Here is a 23,480-nt window from a genome sequence, read left to right on the forward strand (position 1 = left end):
GTGCTGATCCTACATCTGAATGTGACTATGAATATAGATTTAGTTGTAGATTTATTTCACTAGTGGGTGATTGAAAAGTAAAATAATTGATAATTACTTTTAGAACACACCTTAGAGAGCATGCTGAAGCTAAATATAGACACCCCTGCTGTGTACCTTTTATCCACTTCCTGACAAAGTAAATCCAAGTGCCAAGCAGAGACGCATTTTTCCAGTCTTTGGTATGACTTGACCGGGGATCGAACTCCAAACCTTCCAATGTCAGGGCGGGCAAAGCATAATCTTGACAAGCATGTGGTAAAAAAATACCATGAAAAGTCTTAACAACACAAGAATAACAATACCATGAACCATATGTTGTTTTTTTACAAGAAGCTGCACTGTAAAGGAACATGAATATATTGGTCTTATCATGATTTTATTGTTTTTGCTGGTAGAGTAGACAGCAGACCACTCTCTACCAGATCAGATACTCATCATGAGAGTGAGGAAGTAAGAGGAAATATGAACAGAGAGACAAATTATTGCGTAACTCCATGTATGCTGTAGTAGGCTAGAGTAGGAGGGTGTATGTAGTGTAGTGGGGAGGTGATCATACTCAGTGCATGGCCACTCTATAAGATGCTCATTTGCATTTGCCTTGCTCTATCTGACTGATTGAAACTCTACACCAGAGGTAACCGTTCTCTCTCTGTCAAGATTTATTTTGGTTATGACAAGTTTTTCTTTCTGTGACTGCTCTTTGGGGAGGTGGTCGTTTCTGTGAAGAATTTCCAAATTTCTCATTTTTTTCTTCCACTACTTTGTATCTGGTCTTGTCTGCTGACAAGACGACCTGAGGAGTCATACTGTACAACCCACACTAGTGCTTGGTCTTGCTCTGGGAAAAAATCTCTCTGTGTCTCTCATTGTGTGCCGGGACCCCTGGTGCGTGGACCTCACTCGGGTACTACTTGACTACCTCTTGGAGGATCCTTTTTCAGTTCCTTATAATCTCTGATCGGAGAGATCATGGCTGAGGGTGGTGTCCCGTACCCCTCCGTGTTCATGGTGGATAGCCATGCAGCCTACCCACCGCTGCCCCCCAAACCGAGACCTCCTGGTCGGGGTGGTGTGGCCCAAAGCCTGCTGTTCTTGCTGGTTGGTCTGGCTTTGTGTGGCTTGGCCATAGAGGCCTGCTTCATCTACCACCTCTACTCCAACCAGGGATCTGTGAGTATTATCACCATGAGGTGGCTGTCTACCCGTCTGCATCTCTGTTCCGTCTCCCTCAACACCTGAGAGTCTCTCTTCACACATCTCTCTCTCTCTCTCTCTCTCTCACTACATAAATCTAGTAACAACTATGTATTCTTTACTGTGTTCTTTCATCTCTCACTGTTTTATTTTCCCCAATCTCTGTCTTGCTCTCAACCCCACAACGTGTACACTATTCTCAGAAACATCTTTTGTTCATTCCAAAATGAAAGTGAATACATTTTCAGTGGTCATTAGTTGACGTGTTCTTCCTCTCTCACAAAAAAATGCACAACCCATTTGCATCATCAAATGGGAAATAATTGCTTGATTTGATTTACTTCATAGTTGCAGTCGACAAGACTGAAATTATGCAGAATGCACAGTTACATTAAGACAATACTTTAAAAACCCAAGATACTACATTAAATTAATAAATGATTATTTAAAAAGTCACATTTGGTTACCCAATCTCAATGTATTTTGTACAATGTAGTAATTTACTGTTGGCTTTTTGCATTTGTTCCTTTACTCCATTTTATTATGGCATTATCCTGGTTGAAAATAGAGTAATGTGTGGTGATTTGTCACTTGGAATATTGGAACCATGCTACAATTGGTTGTTTTGTTAGACTCTAATTGTGAAATAATTTTCCAAGTCAATAGGGAACAGAAACAAATACTAATTTCCGAGTTACCAGGGCATTATTCACCACGATGTAGGTTTTTTTGTCATGTCAATTTTGCTTTACGTACAAACAGGTCTCATGACAACATAGTCAAGTTCTGTTATGGTCAGCAGTTTCTGTCCAAAGTTTGAGTTGGGATTCCCCTTGATATACGCATTAAACAGTTTTATTAATTATTGTACATTTGGCAACAGTTGAGATGGAGAAGTATCTCAGAATTGGGCATCATTTCGGAGAATATGAATGTTCCGTGACGTAACTTTCTGGAGCAGGGGCCAGCATTCCGTGTTCCACAGAATTGGTTCGTTGGTCAGGTGTTTGTGGTTATGTTGAGCTTCATGTGACATCATTTCCCCTGACCCAATCTGGTGTCAAGGGTGCGGAGGTTTATTGGAAGAGGATAGAGCTAACCTAGTCTCGCTGCATGCACATGTACTGACAGGGGAAGACGGGGGTGGGTTGGTCTGTGATGGGATGGGTGATCTACTTTGCTTACTTGCCAGAAACCATAAGCAGTTCTGTTTATCTTTCCTGCGTATCATCTAATAAAATGTAAAGGTCACATTGCTGAAGGCCCAAAGAACCACTTAAATATGAACAAATGAACATTCTCACACATGCCTGTACTGTATTACCACAAACCTCTCTGTTCACTATGATGATATCTCTATTCACAACTGCAGGTGGAGTCAGGGTCAGCTGGTATGAGTATCCAAGGTATGTCCCAGACTATATCTCCTTCTCTTGTTCAAACACTGTGACAAGAAGATTTCGACTGAGTATTTTGTACACATTTGATAAATGCATTTCTGAATCATTCACTTTCTAAAATGCACATCACTTCAACATAAACTTTGTTCCCAAAACAGACCATGAGGACATTCCGAAGGAGGTGCCCCCAACTTCAAGACCAAACCCTATTGTGTTGCCTTCAAAACCTGTTGCACATCTGACAGGTAAGACCATTATCACCAGGCCATTGCAACTACACACAATCCTTTATATTAATATTTGGTCATGACAGAAGAGGGTGAAATAGAAGTATGTAGTAGTACATCAGATAGTATGCTGTTTGAAATAGTACATGAAGATAAATTAAAATGAGCTCTTATGACAGAAAACTTTCCCCACATATTGTCCTGTATTTGTTCTCCAGCTGGACCTCAAGCATCCCATGGAGATGGAGTCATGGTATGGGATATGCAGACAGAACCGCTCCTCCATGAAATGGAGTACAAAGATGGCAAGCTTGTCATCCAGAAGGAAGGCTACTACTACGTCTACTCTAAGATCTTCTTCAGTGAGGTCAATGTTGCATTCACACACTCGGTCTGCAGAACTACTCCACGGTACCTTAGGAAGGACATTGAACTCCTTAAGTCCAGGAGATATTACCCCAAGTCTGGGAAAATGATGTCCACATCAAACAGCTACCTGGGAGGGGTGTTCCACTTCTTTGAAGATGACTCCATCTTTGTCAAAGTGAAAAATAGTACTCAAGTTCGGATACACTCTTCCACAGAGAACGTGTTTGGTATCTATATGATATAATAAGCCTGGGGTTGATGATGAAGATACTTTTTTTTAGATAGCTGGCTGATTATCATTGGTTTAAGAAATTATAATACTGTAGGCCAATTTACATGTAATATTGCTACGCAGGGCCTTCCCCCTTCCCGGCACACCATCATTTTCTTTAAACAAATCCTTGCATCAAGATGCAATTTGATGCGTGGAAAATTTACTGTTGAAGAAAAAGCCCCTTTATAATAAAGCCATAATAACGTTTGCCATGTGCCATACACTAGGCTACAGTTGAGCAGAGGCGTTTTTAGGATTTCCGCACATGGGGATTTTTTTTAGCAGGGTCGTAAAAGAATCCGCATTTAAAAAAATGCATTTCATGCAGTTCTACGTGATTTACATGACCTAAAGACATTAGTTTAATCTTTTTATTACCACACAACTGACTGAAATGACTGGCTACTCTGACACTGACAAACTGAGATCAATCTGGTCTTGAATTCAAACAAACAATAGCCCAGGCCAATGAAGCGACACAAGGATTGTACAGTATTAGGAGGCAATATATATATATATATATATATATATATATATATATATATATATATATATATATATATATATACAGTATATACTGTATATCATAGGTTACAGTAGGTTACTAAATAAAATGTTGAGTGGCACACTGATTCACCTAATGATGAAGATGAAGCCATAGGCTTCTCACGGTGAGGGCTGATGCGCTTGCTGTGGCAATAGCCTATCTCAAGATGAGCTACTTTGAAAAACAAGTGCTGCTGTTAGCTAAAAATTGGGAGTTGTTAAGAAAAAAATGTTATTGGTTCTAAAGACAGATTAGTCTTGTCTTTTCACCAGTAGGCATTTGCTTTCCAAACTGTGCGTTTTTCCCACAATTTTATTTTGAAATCTGCAAACTGACAGCTGCTTCCCAACCATAGAAGTACAATCCATAGATGCCAGTTCCCATTCAAGTCAGAACTGGCATCCATTGCTCGTGTACCCATGAGTTTAACAGTCAAATTGCCAGGGTAAGAGGTTACAAAACACTTTAATGGAGTATATATCTATGGCCAAAAAGCAACAAGCTGTAGCCTATTTGGGGCGCATGACCTTCCTGACTGTAGGTACACCAGTAACTGCCAAAATAAAGGAAACACATGAGTAAACAAGGGATACAAGGGATACCATATGTTATGGTGTGGGGTGCATTTTCCTGGCATGGTTTAGAGCCACATGTATAATCTATGCCAAGGAGCATTGAAGCTGTTCTGGCAGCTCATGGTGGCGCAGCTCCCTTTTAAGACACTTTTTGTTGGTGTTTCCTTAATTTTGGAAGATATCTGTATGTGCTTGTGATAAAACTTCATTCACAGTTATTTTTTATAAACGATTTATCCTCTGCGGCTAAATTATGCTCTCTGGTGTATTTTGAACATTGAGAGCGGGCGCCTGTGGTTGGATAAAAAAAAATATATATATATAAAATAAAATAAAAAAATTATTTTTTGCCTCTTGGGCCCAGTCCTTGACTCACGCAATTGACTAGTCCTATTTATTTATTATGCAGTTATTATTTGTATTTTTTTATTAATCAATTACCCAATCAAGACAGGGGACTCCCTACCTCCTCTCCTCCCCCCACCTAATGATTAGCAGAGCGGCAGCAGGCAGCAGCGGGCAGCAGCAGGCAGAAGCAGGCAGCAGCAGGCAGCAGCAGGCAGCAGCAGGCAGAAGCAGGCAGCAGCAGCTAGACTCATTGAGAGCAGGGTCCTGAGTCCTCCTGTGATTGGCGGTTGTAGTGAAAAAGTATAAAATATATGCTACAGATATAATATATACTACATATATATATATAACATATACTATATACAGTATATATTTCCTTAATAATTAAACATTTATTTCAAAAAATATAATTGCTGCCTCTTGGGCCCCCAATGGGCCTGGACACAGATGTTTCAGCCCCGGTAAACCCCTGCATTAATCCGGCCCTGTTGCTAAGGTAAATCATAAAATCGGATAAATTGATTGATTTAGCTTTTGTAGAATAAAACCATTTTTTTGAAATCAGTTTTGGTGGTGAAAGTGCTGAATATTCTGGAGTTAACATTATTAGGGATGTTTGTATTCACTCAGTGTTACTTCTCTTTTGTAAGTAGTGTTGTTGTTATTGATGGGGGTTTTGGTCAGGAGGTAACACATTATGTTGATAGTCCACTCTCAAGAACAAGAACAAAAGTACTGTATGAACATTACCTCTGTATGCTAGGGTTCAATGCATATTTACAGACATCAGCTCTTTATTCTCTTACTTGTTTGTTATATTGACCTGATTAAAAAATAATATATCCATAATAGTATAAGGAAATACATAATATAGACATAGAGAAAAATATTTAGATATTAAGATCATTCGAAATAGAGACAAGTAGATATATTCCAAATTATTGAAACGATTTAAGAATACCTGATATTCAGGTAAATTGCATGTAAACCACTGCATGGTGTTCATGATAAGGTCAAATGTTAAACTATCTATTTCCCTCTTTGTATACCCTCCATAAAATGACCAAGTAATTAACTAATTTCAATACCCTCGACATGTTGTATTTCACCTTTTGGTGTTTTATATTTATTTAACATTTTATACAAATGTAAAGTAGTCATTGTCCTCCATATTCTGATAAACACGACTTATCAACTTCCATATATAGTGAGAAATAAAAATAATATATGTTTTTTTTTCTTCTTCTTGGACACCAACGCTATGCAAGCAGTAGGCTATAGCTGTAAAACATACTGTGTATTTTGTATATTCTATCCTGCAAATATTCAAATAAATAAAAGTTAAATTTTTTATCTTTCTTACGATTCTGTGTGAGCATTATTTGTTACTTTAATTGATCCACAAAAGTATATGCACGCAGGCATGTAATCACAAACAGACATACAGAGTCATCATGTAACAAAAGGTCTTCTGTGCTGGAATTGAGTCTAGAGCGTGGCTTCAGTAGCAGCGGATGCTGCACCCACTCAGTTGCATTTTAGACAGTCAGCCTGCGACCACACGAGGTGAAAACCACTTCTCTTTTTACCGTCCCCCCATCCCCACCAACCCCCTGCATTTCAGTGAAGCATATAATCCCCCCTTATACAGTGTCTTTATGTTTCTGCTCCATTTTACTGACATTTAGGAAAAATACCTCAGAGGTCTCAAATCAACAGTAACAGATAAGAGTAAGGTATGTGACCTGAGTATATGACAATATGTGACCTGTGTTCGCATAGAGATTATTATCTTGTTTCCCTGACCTGATTAACTTGTTTACTGGTGACAGAGGTGATAAGACTGCACTGTGCAGGTTTTAGAGCAATGCGAACCACATTTGATCACAACTTTGATATTACTTCCCTACCAAAAGTATCTGACCTCATTGATTGAAAACACGTAACAAAATGCATTTCCAATGTCTTTCCTAACCGGCTCTGCATTTCGTGTTGGATGTGTGTATTCTATTACCGTTCTGCAGGGCTCATTTGTACATTTTCTACATTGGAGAACAATAGTGAAGACATCAAAACTATGAAAAAACACATCATAATAATTTAGTGACCAAAAAAGTGTTAAACAAATCAATTTGAGATTCTTCAAAGTAGCCACCCTTTGCCTTGATGACAGCTTTGCACACTCTTGGCATTCTTTCAACCAGCTTCACCTGGAATGCTTTTCCGACAGTCCAAATCATCCCAGGTGATTGTGGAGGCCAGGTCATCTGATGCAGCACTCGATCACTCTCCTTCTTGGTCAAATAGCCCTTACACACCCTGGAGGTGTGTTGTGTCATTGTCCTGTTGAAAGACAAATGATAGTCCCATTAAGCGCAAACCAGATGGGATGGCATATTGCTGCAGAATACTGTGGTATCCATGCAGCTTAAGGGTGCCTTGAATTCTAAATAAATGACAGACAGAGTCACCAGCAAAGCACCCCACATCTCCTCCTCCATGCTTCACGATGGGAACCACACATCCGGAGATTATCCGTTCACCTACTCTGTGTCTCACAAAGACACAGTGATTGGAACAACAAAAAACAATCTCAGAAAGACAGATTTCCACCGGTCTAATGTCCATTGCACATGTTTTTTGGCCCAAGCAAGGCACTTCTTCTTATTTGTGTCCTTTTTCTTTGTAGCAATTCGACTATTAAGGCCTGATTCACGCAGTCTCCTCTGAACAGTTGATGTTGAGATGTGTCTGTTACTTGAACTCTGTGAAGCATTTATTTGGGCTGCAATCTGAGGTGCAGTTAATTGCAGATTTCTGAGGCCGGTAACTCTAATGAACTTATCCTCTGCAGCAGAGGTTACTCTGGGTTTTCCTCTCCTGTGGGGGTCCTCATGAGAGCCAGTCTCATCATAGCACTTGATGGTTTTTGTGACTGCACTTGAAGAAACTTTCAAAATTCTTGACATTTTCCGGATTGTCTTAAAGTAACTATTACATACTACAAAGGGAAGCACAGCCGTGAGCTGCCCAGTGACACAAGCCTACCAGACAAGCTAAATTACTTCTATGCTCGCTTCGTGGCAAGTAACACTGAAGCATGCATGAGAGCATCAGCTGTTCTGGACGACTGTGTGATCACGCTCTCCGTACCCGATGTACAAGGCCGCAGGGCCAGACGGATTACCAGTACGTGTACTGCGAGCATGCGCTGACCAACTGGCAAATGTCTTCACTGACATTTTCATCCTGTCCCTGACTGAGTCTGTAATACCAACATGTTTCAAGCAGACCACCATAGTCCCTGTGCCCAAGAACACAGGTAACCTGCGTAAACGACTACTGGCCCGTAGAACTCACGTCTGGAGCAATGAAGTGCTTTGAAAGGCTGGTCATGGCTCACATCAACCCCATCATCCCAGAAACCCTAGACCCACTACAATTTGCATACCGCCCCAACAGATCTACAGATGATACAATCTCTATTGCACTCCACACTGCCCTTTCCCACCAGGACAAAAGGAACACCTATGTGAGAATGCTATTCATTGACTACAGCTCAGCATTCAACACCATAGCACCCTCAAAGCTCATCACTAAGCTAAGAACCCTGGGACTTAACACCTCCCTCTGCAACTGGATCCTGGACTTCCTGACGAGCCTCCCACAGGTGGTAAGGGTAGGTAACAACACATCCGTCACGCTGATCCTCAACACGGGGGCCCCTCAGGGGTGCTTACTCAGTCCCCTCCTGTACTCCCTGTTCACTCATGACCAGGCACGACTCCAACACCATCATCAAGTTTGCCGATGACACAACAATGGTAGGCCTGATCACCAACAACAATGAGACAGCCTATAAGGAGGAGGTCAGAGACCTGGCCGTGTGGTGCCAGGACAACAACCTCTCCCTCAATGTGATCAAGACAAAGGAGATGATTGTGGACTACAGGAAAATGAGGACCGAGCACGCCCCCATTCTCATCGATAGGGCTGCAGTGGAGCAGGTTGAGAGCTTCAAGTTCCTTGGTGTCCACATCACCAACAAACTATCATGGTCCAAACACACTAAGACAGTCGTGAAGAGGGCACGACAAAGCCTATTCCCCCTCAGGAGACTGTAAAGATCCTCAAAAGGTTCTACAGCTGCACCATTGAGAGCATCCTGACTGGTTGAATCATTGCCTGGTATGGCAACTGCTCGGCCTCCGACCTCAAGGCACTACAGAGAGTATTGCGTACGTCCCAGTACATCACTGGGGGCCAAGCTTCCTGCCATCCAGGACCTCTATACCAGGCGGTGTCAGAGGAAGGCCTTAAAAATTGTCAAAGACTCCAGCCACCCTAGTCATGAACTATTCTCTCTGCTACCGCATGGCAAGCGGTATCGGAGCGCCAAGTCTAGGTCCAAGAAGCTTCTTAACAGCTTCTACCCCTGAGCCATAAGATTCCTGAACAGCAAATCAAAGGGCTACCCAGACCTCTCTTCTACGCTGCTGCTCATCTCTGTTTATTATCTATGCACGGTCACTTTAACTTTACCTACATGTACATATTACCTCAATTACCTCAACTAACCGGTGCCCGCGCACATTGACTCTGTACCAGTATCCCCTGTATATGGCCTTGCTATTATTATTTTATTGCTGCTGTTTAATTATTTGTTACTTTTATCTATTTTTTTCTTAAAACTTCTATAAGCATTGTTGGTTAAGGGCTTGTAAGTAAGCATTTCTGTTGTATTCGACGCATGTGACAAATCCAATTTGAGTTGACTGTCGTTTCTCTTTGCTTATTTGTACTGTACTTGCCATAATATGGACTGGTCTTATACCAAATAGGGCTATATTCTGTATACCAACCCTACCTTGTCACAACACAACTGATTGGCTCAAACACATTAAGAAGGAAAGACATTCCACAAATGAACTTTTAACAAGGCACACCTGTTAATTGAAATGCAATCCAGGTGACTACCTCATGAAGCTGGTTGAGAGAATCCCAAGAGTGTGCAAAGCTGTCATCAAGGCAAAGGGTGGCTACTTTGAAGAATCTCAAATATAAAATATATTTTGATTTGTTTAACACTATTTTGGTTACTACATGATTCCATATGTGTTACTTCATCATTTTGATGTCTTCACTATTATTCTACAATGTAGAAAATAGTACATATAAAGAAAAACCCTTGAATGAGAAGGTGTGTTCAAACTTTTGACTGGTACTGTATATGTTCAAACAAAACATTCAATCACTCATTCACACACACTCACACCTACTAGTGAAGCTTTATTTTTGTAATCCTGAGAACATCTTTGTCTTTGTCTTGCTCTTTCCTCTCACCTCTGTCCTATTCTAAGAAGCAGCTCTTTGAGGTCTCCCCCGGTGCAGGCATGTGTTGTATATTAGTAAACTGAAGAGGAAGTGGAGGTGGGTGTTCTGGGTGCTGGCTGGGGGCGATGCAAGCAGCTCAGTATAACTGTTGTTTCGCTGATTCATGGCCTTTCTCTCTCTGGAAGTTTCCAACCCATGTACTGGGGACAAGTACATTTACAAACCAAGTAGGTTGCATGTAAAGGGGGTTAGATGAGCAGCTAATATGATATTGAACCCATCCCACTCAGTAATCATCTCTACAATGATCCAAATGTTTGTTTAATCAAACACACTTGTGTCACTGTTCTAGTATGAATTTGGCTGGTGTTTCTACAGGTCTAATTTCAATCATAAGAATGTCTAATTCTGTGAACATAAAGTCCCAAATGGCATCACATTACCTATATAGTGCACTACTTTTGACCATAGGGCTCTGGTCAAAAATAGTGCACTATATATAGGAAATAGGGTGTGATTTGGGACACATACTGACTTAGGCCTCAGATTTAAACAGCATGTTGAGACATGTCATAATGTTACAGTGTACAGGTGTACGACTGTGTCCATACTTGAGTCATCACCACATCTTCAACCTTCAGTGGTCTAACCATGCCCTGTAACTCTGGGGTAGAGATGGAAAGACAGAGATGACTGTATGAGATGCAGTTGGATTTTCCAGTTCTTACTGTTCTTGACTACTTATCCTGTCCTTAATGGCTCAGCTAAGCATGTTGAAAATGTAGGCCTGTAGCAGCTATGTCATTTGAAGTCATCAACCAACCATGAAGTGGAACATTTATGAAGGAATATCTATACAATAGGCCTATAGCAGTTTGAAAAGGCAACATGTTCACATTTCTTCGTTAGTTTTATGGCTCATGTGTTTCCTACAACCTTTGGATATACCTGTGTTGAGAAAGGTCTTGTGGTGTGTAATGTCAGTGAGAAATGTTGTGAGACCCCAGAGAATAAATGTGGTCCTACTTAAAGCTAAACACTGCTCCCTGGTGTCTCCTTCCAATACAACAGCATCTTATTCTATATGGAACGAAACAGAGACTGGATCGTTGTATCCAGTTTGTGTTGGCACATATTCCATTTGAGTTAATATGTACAGTAAAATATATGTATTTTGTTAAATATGGGCAAAGAAGTAACTAATGCACATTGATTGCATATTGAGGTACTTAACCCTAATATGTTTCAGGGGCGCTGTACTATTTGGGCTGACCTTGTAAAACAACACATTTCACTGCACCTATCCTGGGAATGTGACAATTAAAAATAAAAAAATGTGTGTGTGTGTGTGTTTGGGGGGCGTTGTCCCCAACTTTGAACATTTCACTTGAAACTACAGGTAACTGTCAAAATAAAGGAAACACTAACACAAAGTGTCTTGATAGGATGATGGACCACCACGAGCTGTTAAAGCCGCCAGAACAGCTTCAATGTGCCTAGGCATAGGTTCTACAAGTGTCTGAAACTCTGCTGGAGGGATGCCACACCATTATTCCACATGAAATTCTGTTACCTATTACCTTACCTTACCTATTGTTCACCTAATACCATTTTTTTGCACTATTGGTTAGAGCCTGTAAGTAAGCATTTCACTGTAAGGTCTACACCTGTTGTATTCGGCGCACGTGACAAATACACTTTGATTTGATTTGATTTTGTTGATGGTGGTGGAAAACGCTTTCTCAGGCACTGCTCCAGAATCTCCATAAGTGTTCAATTGGATTGAGATCTGGTGACTGAGACACACACACCACACACACACACACACACACACACACACACACACACACACACACACTAAACCCCCGTATGCACTTTTGAGACCCCTCTTTCAAAGTCACTGAGATCTCTTCTTTTAGCCAAGGTAGCCAAAATAATGGGCAACCGAACATTTTTATACATGACCCTAAGCATGATGGGATGTTTCAATTGCTTACCTAACTCAGGAACCACCTGTGTGGAAGCACCTGCTTTCAATATATGTTGTATCCCTCATTTACTCAAGTGTTTCCTTTATTTTGTCAGTTACCTATCCATGCCATGATGAATGTGTTCCACACTGTTAGATATATATGTGAGTATCATTTCACAGTTGGGTTGCATGATTTCATATGCTCCCTCCAGAAACATTGTCACGCAAACTATGAATTCTGGATAATCATATTTGTATGTTTCAGTATCATTTTCCATTGACTGGGAGAGACAGAGCGTTTTAAAGAAAGAGCGTTAGAAAGAAAAAAGAGAGAGAGAAAGAGAGAGTGATAAGAGCAAATAAACATTTGGAGGAAACTGTCATGATGACGTCTTAGTGCGTGGAAATAAGAAGCAGAGGCAACACGGACTGCATCCGTACTGAAACACACACAAAACACTCTCTCTCTTGTGTGGACTTGCCCATACCTCCCGTCTTTAACCTCACATCTGGCAGTGGAAAGTCATCACATTAAGAAGCGTGGTCTAGGCTTCTTCATGAAACCTCTCCAAGGAGTGGGTGGACGCTAGTCTCTGATCTCTGTTTAAGTGGGACAGCATTCTGGATAAACTCAGAGTGTAATCGGAATCTGTGGTTTTAACAGCTAATGTTACAATGATTAGAAAGATATAAGGTTATCATGGAAATGGAGAAAATTAAAAAAATTAAAACCCCAACGACTGGAAAAAATGTGTGTTGTGTCTGGGTTGTGATGAGTCATGCTGTGCTACACAACACTTTCTCTCCCTCCTGCAAGGACAGAAGTAGATAATATCACTGATTTGATGTGTTGTGTGATACTTCTGTGACAGTTTACAATATAAGATCTTCTTTACTTAGCTCTCAGCCTCTAGAGGGTCTGTTCCTCGACAGCATAGTTAAAGGGAGGGCCCTTGAATGTATTATTCCACCAACGTGTGGGGGGACACACTGTAAGGACCTCCTACTTTCACTTGATCTCTGGGGTCTCATGGTTCAGTAAGTCACACAACTATACAGATGTAGGATCTTCATTTGAGCCAGTTGGTTACAGCAGGAAAATAATCCCTTAGCACCAGGAAATGTGAATTATTATATGTATTATAATTAATGGACATTTTTGTAGGGGTACAGTGCATTCGGAAAGTATTCAGACCCCTTGACCTTTTTCACATTTTGTTACGTTACAACCTTATTCTAAAATGTATTAAATAAAATATTTTTCTCATCAATCTAAGGTAGTTGTTGTGAAATTGTTAGGTTATATTACTTGTTAGATATTACTGCATGGTCGGAACTAGAAGCACAAGCATTTCGCTACACTTGCATTAACATCTGCTAACCATGTGTATGTGACAAATACATTTGATTTGATTTGATTTGATCTACACACAATACCCCATATTGACAAAGTGAAAACAGGTTTTTCGAAATTTCAGCAAATGTATTAATAATACAGAAATACGTTATTTACATAAGTATTCAGACCCTTTGCTATGAGACTCTCATCATTCTTAAATGGAAGAAGTTTGGGACCACCAAGCCTCTTCCTAGAGCTAGCCACCAAACCAAACTGAGCAATCGGGGAGAAGGGCCTTCTTCAGGAAGGTGACCAAGAACCCGATGGTCACCCTGACAGAGCTTCAGAGTTCCACTGTGGAGATGGGAGAACCTTCCAGAAGGACAACCATCTCTGCAGCACTCCACCAATCAGGCCTTTATGGTAGAGTGGCCAGACGGAAGCCAATCCTCAGTAAAAGGCACATGACAGCCCACTTGGAGTTTGCCAAAAGGCACCTAAAGACTCTTAGACCATGAGAAACAAGAGTCTGGTCTGATGAAACCAAGATTGAACTATTTGGCCTGAATGCCAAGCGTCACATCAGGAGGAAACCTGGCACCATCCCTACGGTGAAGCATGGTGGTGGCAGCATCATGCTGTGGGGATGTTTTTCAGCGGCAGGCACTGGGAAACTAGTCAGGATCGAGGGAAAGATGAACAGAGCAAAGTACAGAGAGATTCCTGATGAAAACCTGCTCAGGACCTCAGACTGGGACGAAGGTTCACCTTCCAAAAGGACAATGACCCTAAGCACACAGCCAAGACAACGCAGGAGTGGCTTCAGGAAAAGTCTCTGAATGTCCTTGAGTGGCCCAGCCAGAGCCTGGACTTGAATACGATCGAACGTCTCTGGAGAGACCTGAAAATAGCTGTGCACCGATGCTCTCCATCCAACCTGACACAGCTTGAGAGGATCTGCAGAGAAGAATGGGAGAAACTCCCCAAATACACGTGTGCCAAGCTTGTAGCATCATACCCAAGAAGACTCGAGGCTGTAATCGCTGCCAAAGGTGCTTCAACAAAGTACTGAGTAAAGGGTCTGAATACTTATGTAAATGTGATATTTCCGTTTTTATTTTTTTTATAGATTTGCAAACATTTCTAAAAACCTGTTTTTGCTTTCTCATTATGTGGTATTGTTTGTAGATTGATGAGGGGAAAAACAATTTAATCAATTTTAGAATAAGGCTGTAATGTAACAAAATGTGGAAAAAGTCAAAGGGTCTGAATACTTTCCGAATGCACTGTAGATACATTTTTCTTAATGGAAAATCAAGTTTGAAATTTCAGTGTAGAAATTACAAACTTTAGAAGCCTTTTTAAAACTCAAATACACTACAAGTTATTCTGCAACAGGGGGATCAAATGATGATCCTACATCTGTAGTTCGATATGACCCTTATTTCACTGTGTTGGTAATGATTCACATCTGGTGGTTTCACATCTGTTTATAATAGCTCTCACCCCCCACAGCGTTCGTATGACACCATTAGATTTAAAGCTATTTGTGCTTTATTTTCATATAATTTCACAACATGTCATGAATTAGTTCTCATTTCTGTAATGGCTTCAACAAACAATATTTGAAGGTGAAATAAAAGCCATATACAAGTCAAATACTGTACTTCATTTATTTGTTTGGAGAGAAAAAAATAATTTCCAGTGCTTTCTTAATATAATAGATTACATTCATGTTTCCCAGCGTAACTTCAGTTGTGGAATTCGTAACAACGTACATTTTATCCTAGTTTATTTGGCGCTATAAAGTCGGTTTCCATCCAATTTGCGATAGATTTTCATGCTAATATTCAAAAATATGCTAAAACGATATGTGCATTCCCCCGCCAGGGATGTTTCCATCAAACATACTTTTTTATGGGTAAAAGGCTGTGCTTGAGGACGTAGTGCAGATAAAAAATAACTTCTGCCGTTAAATTCACATGTAGCCTACCGAATGAAAAATGGGTTTCCATCGCATTTTGAACTCTACTGATGGAGTAGGAAATGTGCACTCTGATCTTGGAACATGCGCTCTAGCCAACAGCTCGCAGATACAGTGCGGCAGGCTACCAACATTATGCGACTATTAGATAAGAGCAATATTATTTGTATTTGTCAAAAGGCAGCCAAGAATCGATCATCATCACCAGAAGAAGACCCTCGATATTTATTGGAAAGGAGCAACACCTTGCACATTTACCACCCTGTGAAGTTCATCATAATGTATTTAATCTGTAGCCTAATAAACTGCATACTTTCCCGAGTCGTAGTGGGAGAACCACAATTTATCATGGCGTGACTTCAAGTTTACTTCGATAGGATGGTTATTACATCAATATTTGCGCATAAAAGGTGTTTCCACTGCCATTTCTCGCATAACTAATTTTACCGACACAAAAAATTCCCACCTTGTATACCGTAATTTGTTTTGTCTACATTTGGAAGGTTTACCGAAACAGTTTCCATCATTAATGTTTTACCTGACGTACTTTACTCGCATAAAACGATTGAATGGAAACCTGGTTAGTGACATACATTCATTGATTATCTCTACATCTCATCCTACAACATACTCAACATGTCCTTCAAAATAGATATAGAAAATAAATAATAAGAAAATAATAATAAGATAATATTGTAATAAGACATAAATAGGTAAAAAACGAATATTTTAAATACAAAGCAATACACAAATATTAAAGTAAACATTAAAGATATGTTGATACTGTGCATTCTCTCAACAACCCTGTGCACATGATTTGAAAAGACAATCCCCTCATTCATAGCTTAAAAAACAATATTTACTGGAAAAACATACTAACTATAATCCTGAGCGATAAAAACAGTGCTATTTCATCCAAGAGAGAAAAATGCTAAAGTAACAGTACAACCCATAACCCACGATGACCAATACTTTTAAACATATTTTTCCAACATTACAAGACACATTATTATTTTACATTTTGAATCCCCCTTCCATGCAGGAGGCCTTTTGCATTTTGGTAAGCCCTCATTGTAAATAAGAATTTGTTCTTAACTGACTTGCCTAGTTAAATAAAAATCAAATAAAAAAATCAATAGAATTCTGGAAAGAAAATCCTTGCAGCTCAAAACCAGTTGGAAGGCTAGGTAGAGTATAAAGGAGTGGAATAATCTTCTGTGATGAGCAGGGAGTCGGACTGAATCAGATTCAGACAAATATACGGCGTCTCCCACATGGTCTTCCCCACTACTCCATCTCTCTGACAGGTGGTGGGATGATGGGTTGATCCCAGTTAACTCCAGATCCCCAGGATCTATTCAATCAACCCCTACCAAATGAGTCCCAGATCTAGCCCTCAGCATGTGTCTATGAAGACAGGAGTGTCTATATCCAATAGAATCTACAGGTATAATTTTGGACCTATGATGCCCAGGTATGTGGCGGTGTAGGTGGTGTTGATCCTGGCAATAGGGGAGACAGTGACTGTGAGGTTGTCGGAGGCTGCTAGATCCACAGCCCTGCCCAGGAACCCTGTGCTGAGGGAGGTGGTGGTCATCCTTACTTCCAGCAGGACTCTGTTGTTCTTGTTCACTCTCACTATGTGCTGTCCAGACACCTCTGGTGACTCCAGAGTCACCTGAAGATACAGGAAGTAACAACCATCCTGGTTGATGGTCAGGGATCCGTCCTTTAGGGAGACAAAATGATTCGCCTTGGACTGCGTCTTCCACTTGATCACACTTCTCACCACCGAGACATCATTATCTGTGGATGATAAATTGAAAACTGGCATCAGTAATGTGGCTAGAATTGGAATATAAATGAATTGTGACTATATCGAAAAATTCAAAGAGACAACTTTCTAAGAACTCTCACCGTCTATACTTGTGGGTTCAAAGGTGAGCATTTGCCATGGCACTCTTTGTGGCTCCAGGGGTATGCTCTGCGGAGACAGAGATAACTCATCATTAGTCACTGATCTCTCTACTCATTGAAGTAATGGTGGGCATCCAAGCAGCACGACTCAAATCCTAACAGTAAAACAAAGAAGGGTTGTGGTTAATTCCATTTCAATTCCAGTCAATTCAAAAAGTAATATTCCTCATTGAAAAGCACTGAAGATAATTGAAACTGAAATTTGAATTTCAGTGTACTTCCTGAATTGACTGGAATTGAAATATAATTATCCCCAACCCTGGAACAAAGTATGATCTTCAAACTATCATTTTTATCTGTGACAGGGTACTAACTACAGCTGTTGTCTATGTTTCCTTGGGGCCCTATTTAGGGAAGCACAGGCAGGAAGGTATAAAAGCGGAGGGGAGGGGATGGGGTTAGCATCAAACGATTGGATTTAATACTTTCTTGTGCACTGCTCAGCGACGCAAACAACAACGTTTCCATCAGAAACGATTACGGATACCATCCAACACAGCATTTCTCGCAAGCTCTATGGAATGCCTTTAGACCCGGCTTATTGATAAATTAAATAATAATAAAGGTGTCTAGATTTGGGCTAGATGTTGCATGCCTTTCACATTTAGGAATGAATTTGAACTAGTTGCCTCATTTAACACTTACTAATGGAGTATGCCACTGTAACAGTGTAGGTTCCGTCCCTCTCTTCGCCCCAACCTGGGCTCGAACCAGGGACCCTTGCACACATCAACAACTGACACCCCACGAAGCATCGTTACCCATCGCGCCACAAAAGCCGCGGCCCTTGCAACGCAAGGGGCAACCCTACTTCAAGTCTCAGAGCGGGTGACGTCACTGATTGACTCGCTATTAGCGCGCACCACCGCTAACTAACTAGCCATTTCACATCGGTTACACTCACCCCCCCTTTGACCTCCTCCTTTTTCCGCAGCAACCAATGATCCGGGTCAACAGCATCAATGTAACCGTGTAGGTTCCGTCCCTCTCTTCGCCCAAACCTGGGCTCGAACCAGGGACCCTTGCACACATCAACAACTGACACCTCACGAAGCATCGTTACCCATCGCGCCACAAAAGCCGCGGCCCTTGCAGCGCAAGGGGCAACCCTACTTCAAGTCTCAGAGCGGGTGACGTCACCGATTGAAACGCTATTAGCGCGCACCACCGCTAACTAACTACCCATTTCACATCGGTTACACCACACTTTCATGATCGTAAAACAGAGATTGAAATCTGATTTCAGAGAAGGAAAATCTGCACAGTGGCATTTCCCTGCATGTGGATATGATGTTATGACATGTCACCTTTCCCTGCAGTGCGGTGAGGCTGGTGGTTGAGCCTCTCTACTGTCTGAGAGCCTGGAGGATGATACGTCAGACAGAGAAAGCGGGACTGACGAGGTATGGCCTAGCCTAGGCTCAGGTCCCTTCCTAGATGCATTCAAGTGTTTGGATTCTATTCAAAATGATCTATTGCCGGGTTTCCAAAAATCGGTCCTGGGTCCCCCCACGGGTACACGTTTAGATTTTTGCCCTATCACCACAGCTTATTAAAATAATCAAGCTTTGATTATTTGAATCAGCTGTGTAGAACTAGGGCAAAAACCAAAACGTGTACCCCAGGGAGACCCCAGGCCTGAGTTTTGGGAAACCCTGGTCTATTGTATATCCTATTGGCAGGCCATGTATATCATGATGATGATGATATTATGACTGCTCTCTGTCTTGGAGGGGGCAAAAATGAACAAAACGTTTGCATGGGACATGTTAAAACATGTTTTGAGGTTGGAAACATGTTTAAACCCATCTTGTGGTTAGCTTACCGGAGATGTGTCTGCTGTGGGTCTTGGAGCTGAAACTATTTCTGGCAGAGGCTGGGGGAGGGAGATAGGACAATCGTCATGATATTTCCGCTCAGTAACTATGTTGTAAGTAGCAACATTTGCCCGAGAAAAACATTTGTATTCTACTCTTGGCTATATGAAACAGTATTAATATGATACACACAGTGATCATTCAGTAGCACACACCCAGCCCTTTCATATTGGAGAACAGGGTTCTGATGTCACCAGTACTAAACCACACATAGTGATGCGTTTCCCCCACCAGCTGTGATGCTACTGAAACCACTTCAGAGGCTTGTACTCAACAGGTGCAATAGGCAGGTGTTACCACAGCTACAATACACTGCTTTATTGACACACATTGATCCAACTTCAAGATCTCATCTTATTTTTTACACAAAGTGAGCTACAATACATATCTCAGATTTAATTCAACTTGATTTCACTAACTATGTCCCTCCCTAAGTCGTGATGGTCAGGGGCTCTTTTTTCAATAAAAAACTAGCAACAGCATTGCATAGTTAACACACCAGAGAGTGTGTAAGTGTGTGTCTATGCAGGTTAGCAGTCTTACCAGTGCGTGTGGCCTGGTGATGACGAGGAGGGTGATGGAGACCACGTGGCTGACGGTGAGGAGACCGACCCAGAGAAGGAGTCCACTGACCAGGCGCCGCTGGCTCCCCTGGGCCCCCGGGCTATGATGGTGGCAGTTCTCTGAAACCTCACAGCGATCCATCGACTGCTGCGGCATCATCAATCTGCAGCGTCCGGCCGTGGGGGGGAGAGAGGCTCGGGTAGAGCAACCTCAGTCCCCTGAGATGCAGCAGAGGGAGTGCAGGAAGAGAGAGAGATGGAGCCGCTGTGTGATTGTCCTCTTGGCTTCCTCTGCTGTGAAACCTCAGAACACTGCTGTGTGTGTGTTGTGTCTGTATCCGACGAGGACGTCTTTATGTCTGTGTTCTGCTCTGTGTTCCTCTGTAGCTGTCCAGGACAGGAGGCAGGTCGGGCTGGTACTTTCCTGAGTGACTGAAGGAAAACAAAGAGACTAGATAACTCTTCACGTAGGGGACTGGCCCTCCTACTATTCACACTACTCTCATAGAGAAAGAGGAACACCACTCACAACCAATGAGAAAACGAGGGCGTGATAAACATTGACCTTTAAGTGAAAATGAGTCAGTCACATCCTTCCCCTAAATAGATTTTACAATGTGATTTGTCAGCTACTACTATAAATCAAATTGAACCAATAGATTTTGATAGTGTTTTGGCACTGTTCAATGTGAGTCCATTCACTTTTCTGATTTGTCAGTGCGTAATTCGCTTTCTTTTTCTATTCTCTTCCTCTTTCTCTTTCTGTGCGAAAGTACTGTAGTAAAATACAGGTCAAGTCAACATATTCAAACCCCACTCTACAGCACATTAATATGATAACATGTCACAAGGTTGTGTTTCACATGTTTGCATCTCTAAAATCTCCCAGTCTCAGCTGCATGCCAGGCTGTGCTGTGCACCTCTTATGGTTTCACTTTGGTTACTTGTGGCTGACCTGGGGAAAGTTTCCGGACCACACAACAGGGTTAAGGTGTCAATCTTGGTATTTGAGTACACTGACCTGGTTAGTGATGACAAAGGCCAAAACAACACCTACACATATGATGATTAGATGGACATTATGGAACAAAACACTTCCCTAAGTGAAAGTTGGATACTACTATCTGTTTCTAATGTTGTTTAGGTTGTAATGGAAATAACTGACCTTTCCTTTCTCATGGCATTTGAGCAATAGGCTTTGTAATATACTAGCACACAGGAATGCGGGTAAAATAACCATGTTTATCTGATGTAATGGGTCAAGTGTAAAGTACAGATGACGACATGTAGTAATTAGTAACAGAGCAGCCCTCAGGCACTACAGGTAAGTATATGCATGACATCTCTCTTTCTTTGGATCATTTGTTTCTCAAAACAATGTTCTTTCAACTCAGTGTTTCACATTGCAAACAATATGCAAACAAACGTTGCTTTTTTTTCTTGGTAATATAGACATCACAATAGTCATTACATTGTTATTATTAATGTCTTGTCAATGTTTTATTTTTTCTTCTATTTTGATTTTTGTTTGTTTTTCAACAGTCTCTGTTTGAACTACAAACACTGACAGAATTGGCATTCTGATAGGTCTTCCATAACGAGTTGAATTCACTGGTGTGTCAGTGTTTACATTGTTGCTTTACATTGTTTGTTTTGGTGTTGTTGGTGCTGGAGAACACACAGGTGAGTAGTTTTCTTCCAGGCTGACACTTGTTTCAGGTTCTCCTTCCACTGGATGAGGTACGTCCAGAGTGTCTCTCTGGGTGTGTTGTTTCATATGTTTTTTAACAGGTGTCTCCGGTTCCTTCAGTAGATTCTCTCATTTTGTGTTTGTACTATGTATGACCTTGGCTGGTCATGTTTTCCAAATCAAATCGCTGGTTGCCATTTGTTGTCTTGTCTGTTCCTGACTCATTCTCCTTCCTTCATGACCAAAAGCTTACATGTGCTTTGGTCAAGGTAGTGTTTTGTCTCATTTGTCTGCTTGTGAGCCTGCTCCTGATATGCTGATAGAGTCCTGGATTTAACAATCTCTCTGACTTCAAAATCTTTGTCTGCAGCCTCCTTCCCATCAGTAGGTGTGCAGGTGAGAGACCTACTCCATCCAGGGGTGTGTTTCTTTACTCAATGAGAGTATGTAACAGCCTTATTCTAAAATTGATTAAATAGTTTTTCCTCATCAATCTACACACAACACCCCATAAAGACAAAGTAAAAAAAAAGGTCAGATATTTTTTGGGGGGAAATAAAATGAAAAACTGAAATCACATTGACTTAAGTATTCAGACCATTTACTCAGTACTTTGTTGAAGCACCTTTGGCAGTGATAACAGCCTTGAGTCTTCTTGGGTATGATGCTGCAAGCTCGGCACACCTGTATTTGGGGAGTTTCCCCCATTCTTCTCTGCAGATCCTCTCAAGCTCTGTCAGGTTGGATCGGGAGCGTCGCTGCACAGCTATTTTCAGGTCTCTCCAGAGACGTTCGATCGGGTTCAAGTACATGCTCTGGCTGGGCCATTCAAGGACATTCAGAGACTTTTCCTGAAGCCACTCCTGCGTTGTCTTGGCTGTGTGCTTAGTGTATTTGTCCTTTTGGAAGGTGAACCTTCGCCCCAGTCTGAGGTCCTGAGCGCTTCGGAGCAGGTTTTCATCAAGGATCTCTCTCTACTTTGCTCTGTTCATCTTTTCCTTGACCCTGACTAGTCTCACAGTCCCTGCTGCTGAAAAACATCCCCACAGCATGATGCTGACACCACCATGCTTCACCGTAGAGATGGTGGCAGGTTTCCTTCAGACGTGACACTTGGCATTCAGGCCAAAGAGTTCCATCTTGGTTTCATCAGACCAGAGAATCTTGTTTCTCATGGTCTGAGTCCTTTAGTTGCCTTTTCGCAAACACCAAGTGGGCTGTCATGGGCCTTTTACTGAGGAGTGGCTTCCGTCTGGCCACTCTACCATAAAGGCCTGATTAGTGGAGTGCTGCAGATATGGTTGTCCTTCTGGAAGGTTCTCCCATCTCCAAAGAGGAACTCTGAACTCTGGAGCTCATTCAGAGTGACCATCAGGTTCTTTGTCACCTCCCTGACCAAGGCCCTCCTCCCCCGATTGCTCAGTCTGGCCAGGCGGCCAGGTCTAGGAAGAGTCTTGGTGGTTACAAACTTCTTCCATTTAAGAATGGAGGCCATTGTGTTCTTGAGGACCTTCGATGCTGCAGAAATGTTTTGGTACCCTTCCCCAGACCTGTGCCTCAACACAATCCTGTCTTGGAGTACTACGAAAAATTCCTTCGACCACATGGCTTGGTTTTTGCTCTGACATGCACTGTCAACCTTGAGACCATATATAGGCAGGTGTGTGCCATTTCCAAATCATGTCCAATCAATTGAATTTACCACAGGTGGACTCCAATCCAGTTGTAGAACCATCTCAAGGATGATCAATGGAAACAGGATGCACCT

General features: G+C 41.6%; 2 protein-coding genes across 2 annotated transcripts; one reads left to right on the forward strand and one right to left on the reverse strand.

Moving 5' to 3' along the window:
* Nucleotides 1-720: 720 nt before the first annotated feature.
* Nucleotides 721-3,775, forward strand: LOC106601456 (tumor necrosis factor ligand superfamily member 14). The gene is made up of 4 exons (XM_014193674.3): nucleotides 721-1,212; nucleotides 2,609-2,642; nucleotides 2,795-2,881; nucleotides 3,082-3,775. Exons 1-4 carry the CDS (start codon nucleotides 1,012-1,014, stop codon nucleotides 3,474-3,476), a joined length of 717 nt encoding a protein of 238 aa, XP_014049149.1. The 5' UTR covers nucleotides 721-1,011; the 3' UTR covers nucleotides 3,477-3,775.
* An 11,291-nt stretch (nucleotides 3,776-15,066) lies between these two features.
* On the reverse strand, nucleotides 15,067-17,677 carry LOC123741709 (uncharacterized). The gene is made up of 2 exons (XM_045715411.2): nucleotides 17,523-17,677; nucleotides 15,067-17,411 (listed from the first exon to the last, which is right to left on the reverse strand). Exons 1-2 carry the CDS (start codon nucleotides 17,551-17,553, stop codon nucleotides 17,047-17,049), a joined length of 396 nt encoding a protein of 131 aa, XP_045571367.2. The 5' UTR covers nucleotides 17,554-17,677; the 3' UTR covers nucleotides 15,067-17,046.
* Between the last annotated feature and the right edge of the window lie 5,803 nt (nucleotides 17,678-23,480).

This window comes from Salmo salar, chromosome 03, assembly GCF_965601325.2.
Source record: "Salmo salar chromosome 03, fSalSal1, whole genome shotgun sequence".
NCBI classification, from domain to species: Eukaryota; Metazoa; Chordata; class Actinopteri; order Salmoniformes; family Salmonidae; genus Salmo; species Salmo salar.

Coding starts and splice junctions, on each gene's coding strand:
- LOC106601456 (XM_014193674.3), top strand. CDS start 1,012: ATGGCTGAGGGTGGTGTCCCGTACCCCTCCGTGTTCATGGTGGATAGC. Junction 2,643..2,794: donor AGCTGGTATGAGTATCCAAG/GTATGTCCCAGA, acceptor TTCCCAAAACAG/ACCATGAGGACATTCCGAAG. Junction 2,882..3,081: donor ACCTGTTGCACATCTGACAG/GTAAGACCATTA, acceptor TTTGTTCTCCAG/CTGGACCTCAAGCATCCCAT.
- LOC123741709 (XM_045715411.2), bottom strand. CDS start 17,553: ATGCTCACCTTTGAACCCACAAGTATAGACG. Junction 17,412..17,522: donor TGAACCCACAAGTATAGACG/GTGAGAGTTCTT, acceptor TATCATCCACAG/ATAATGATGTCTCGGTGGTG.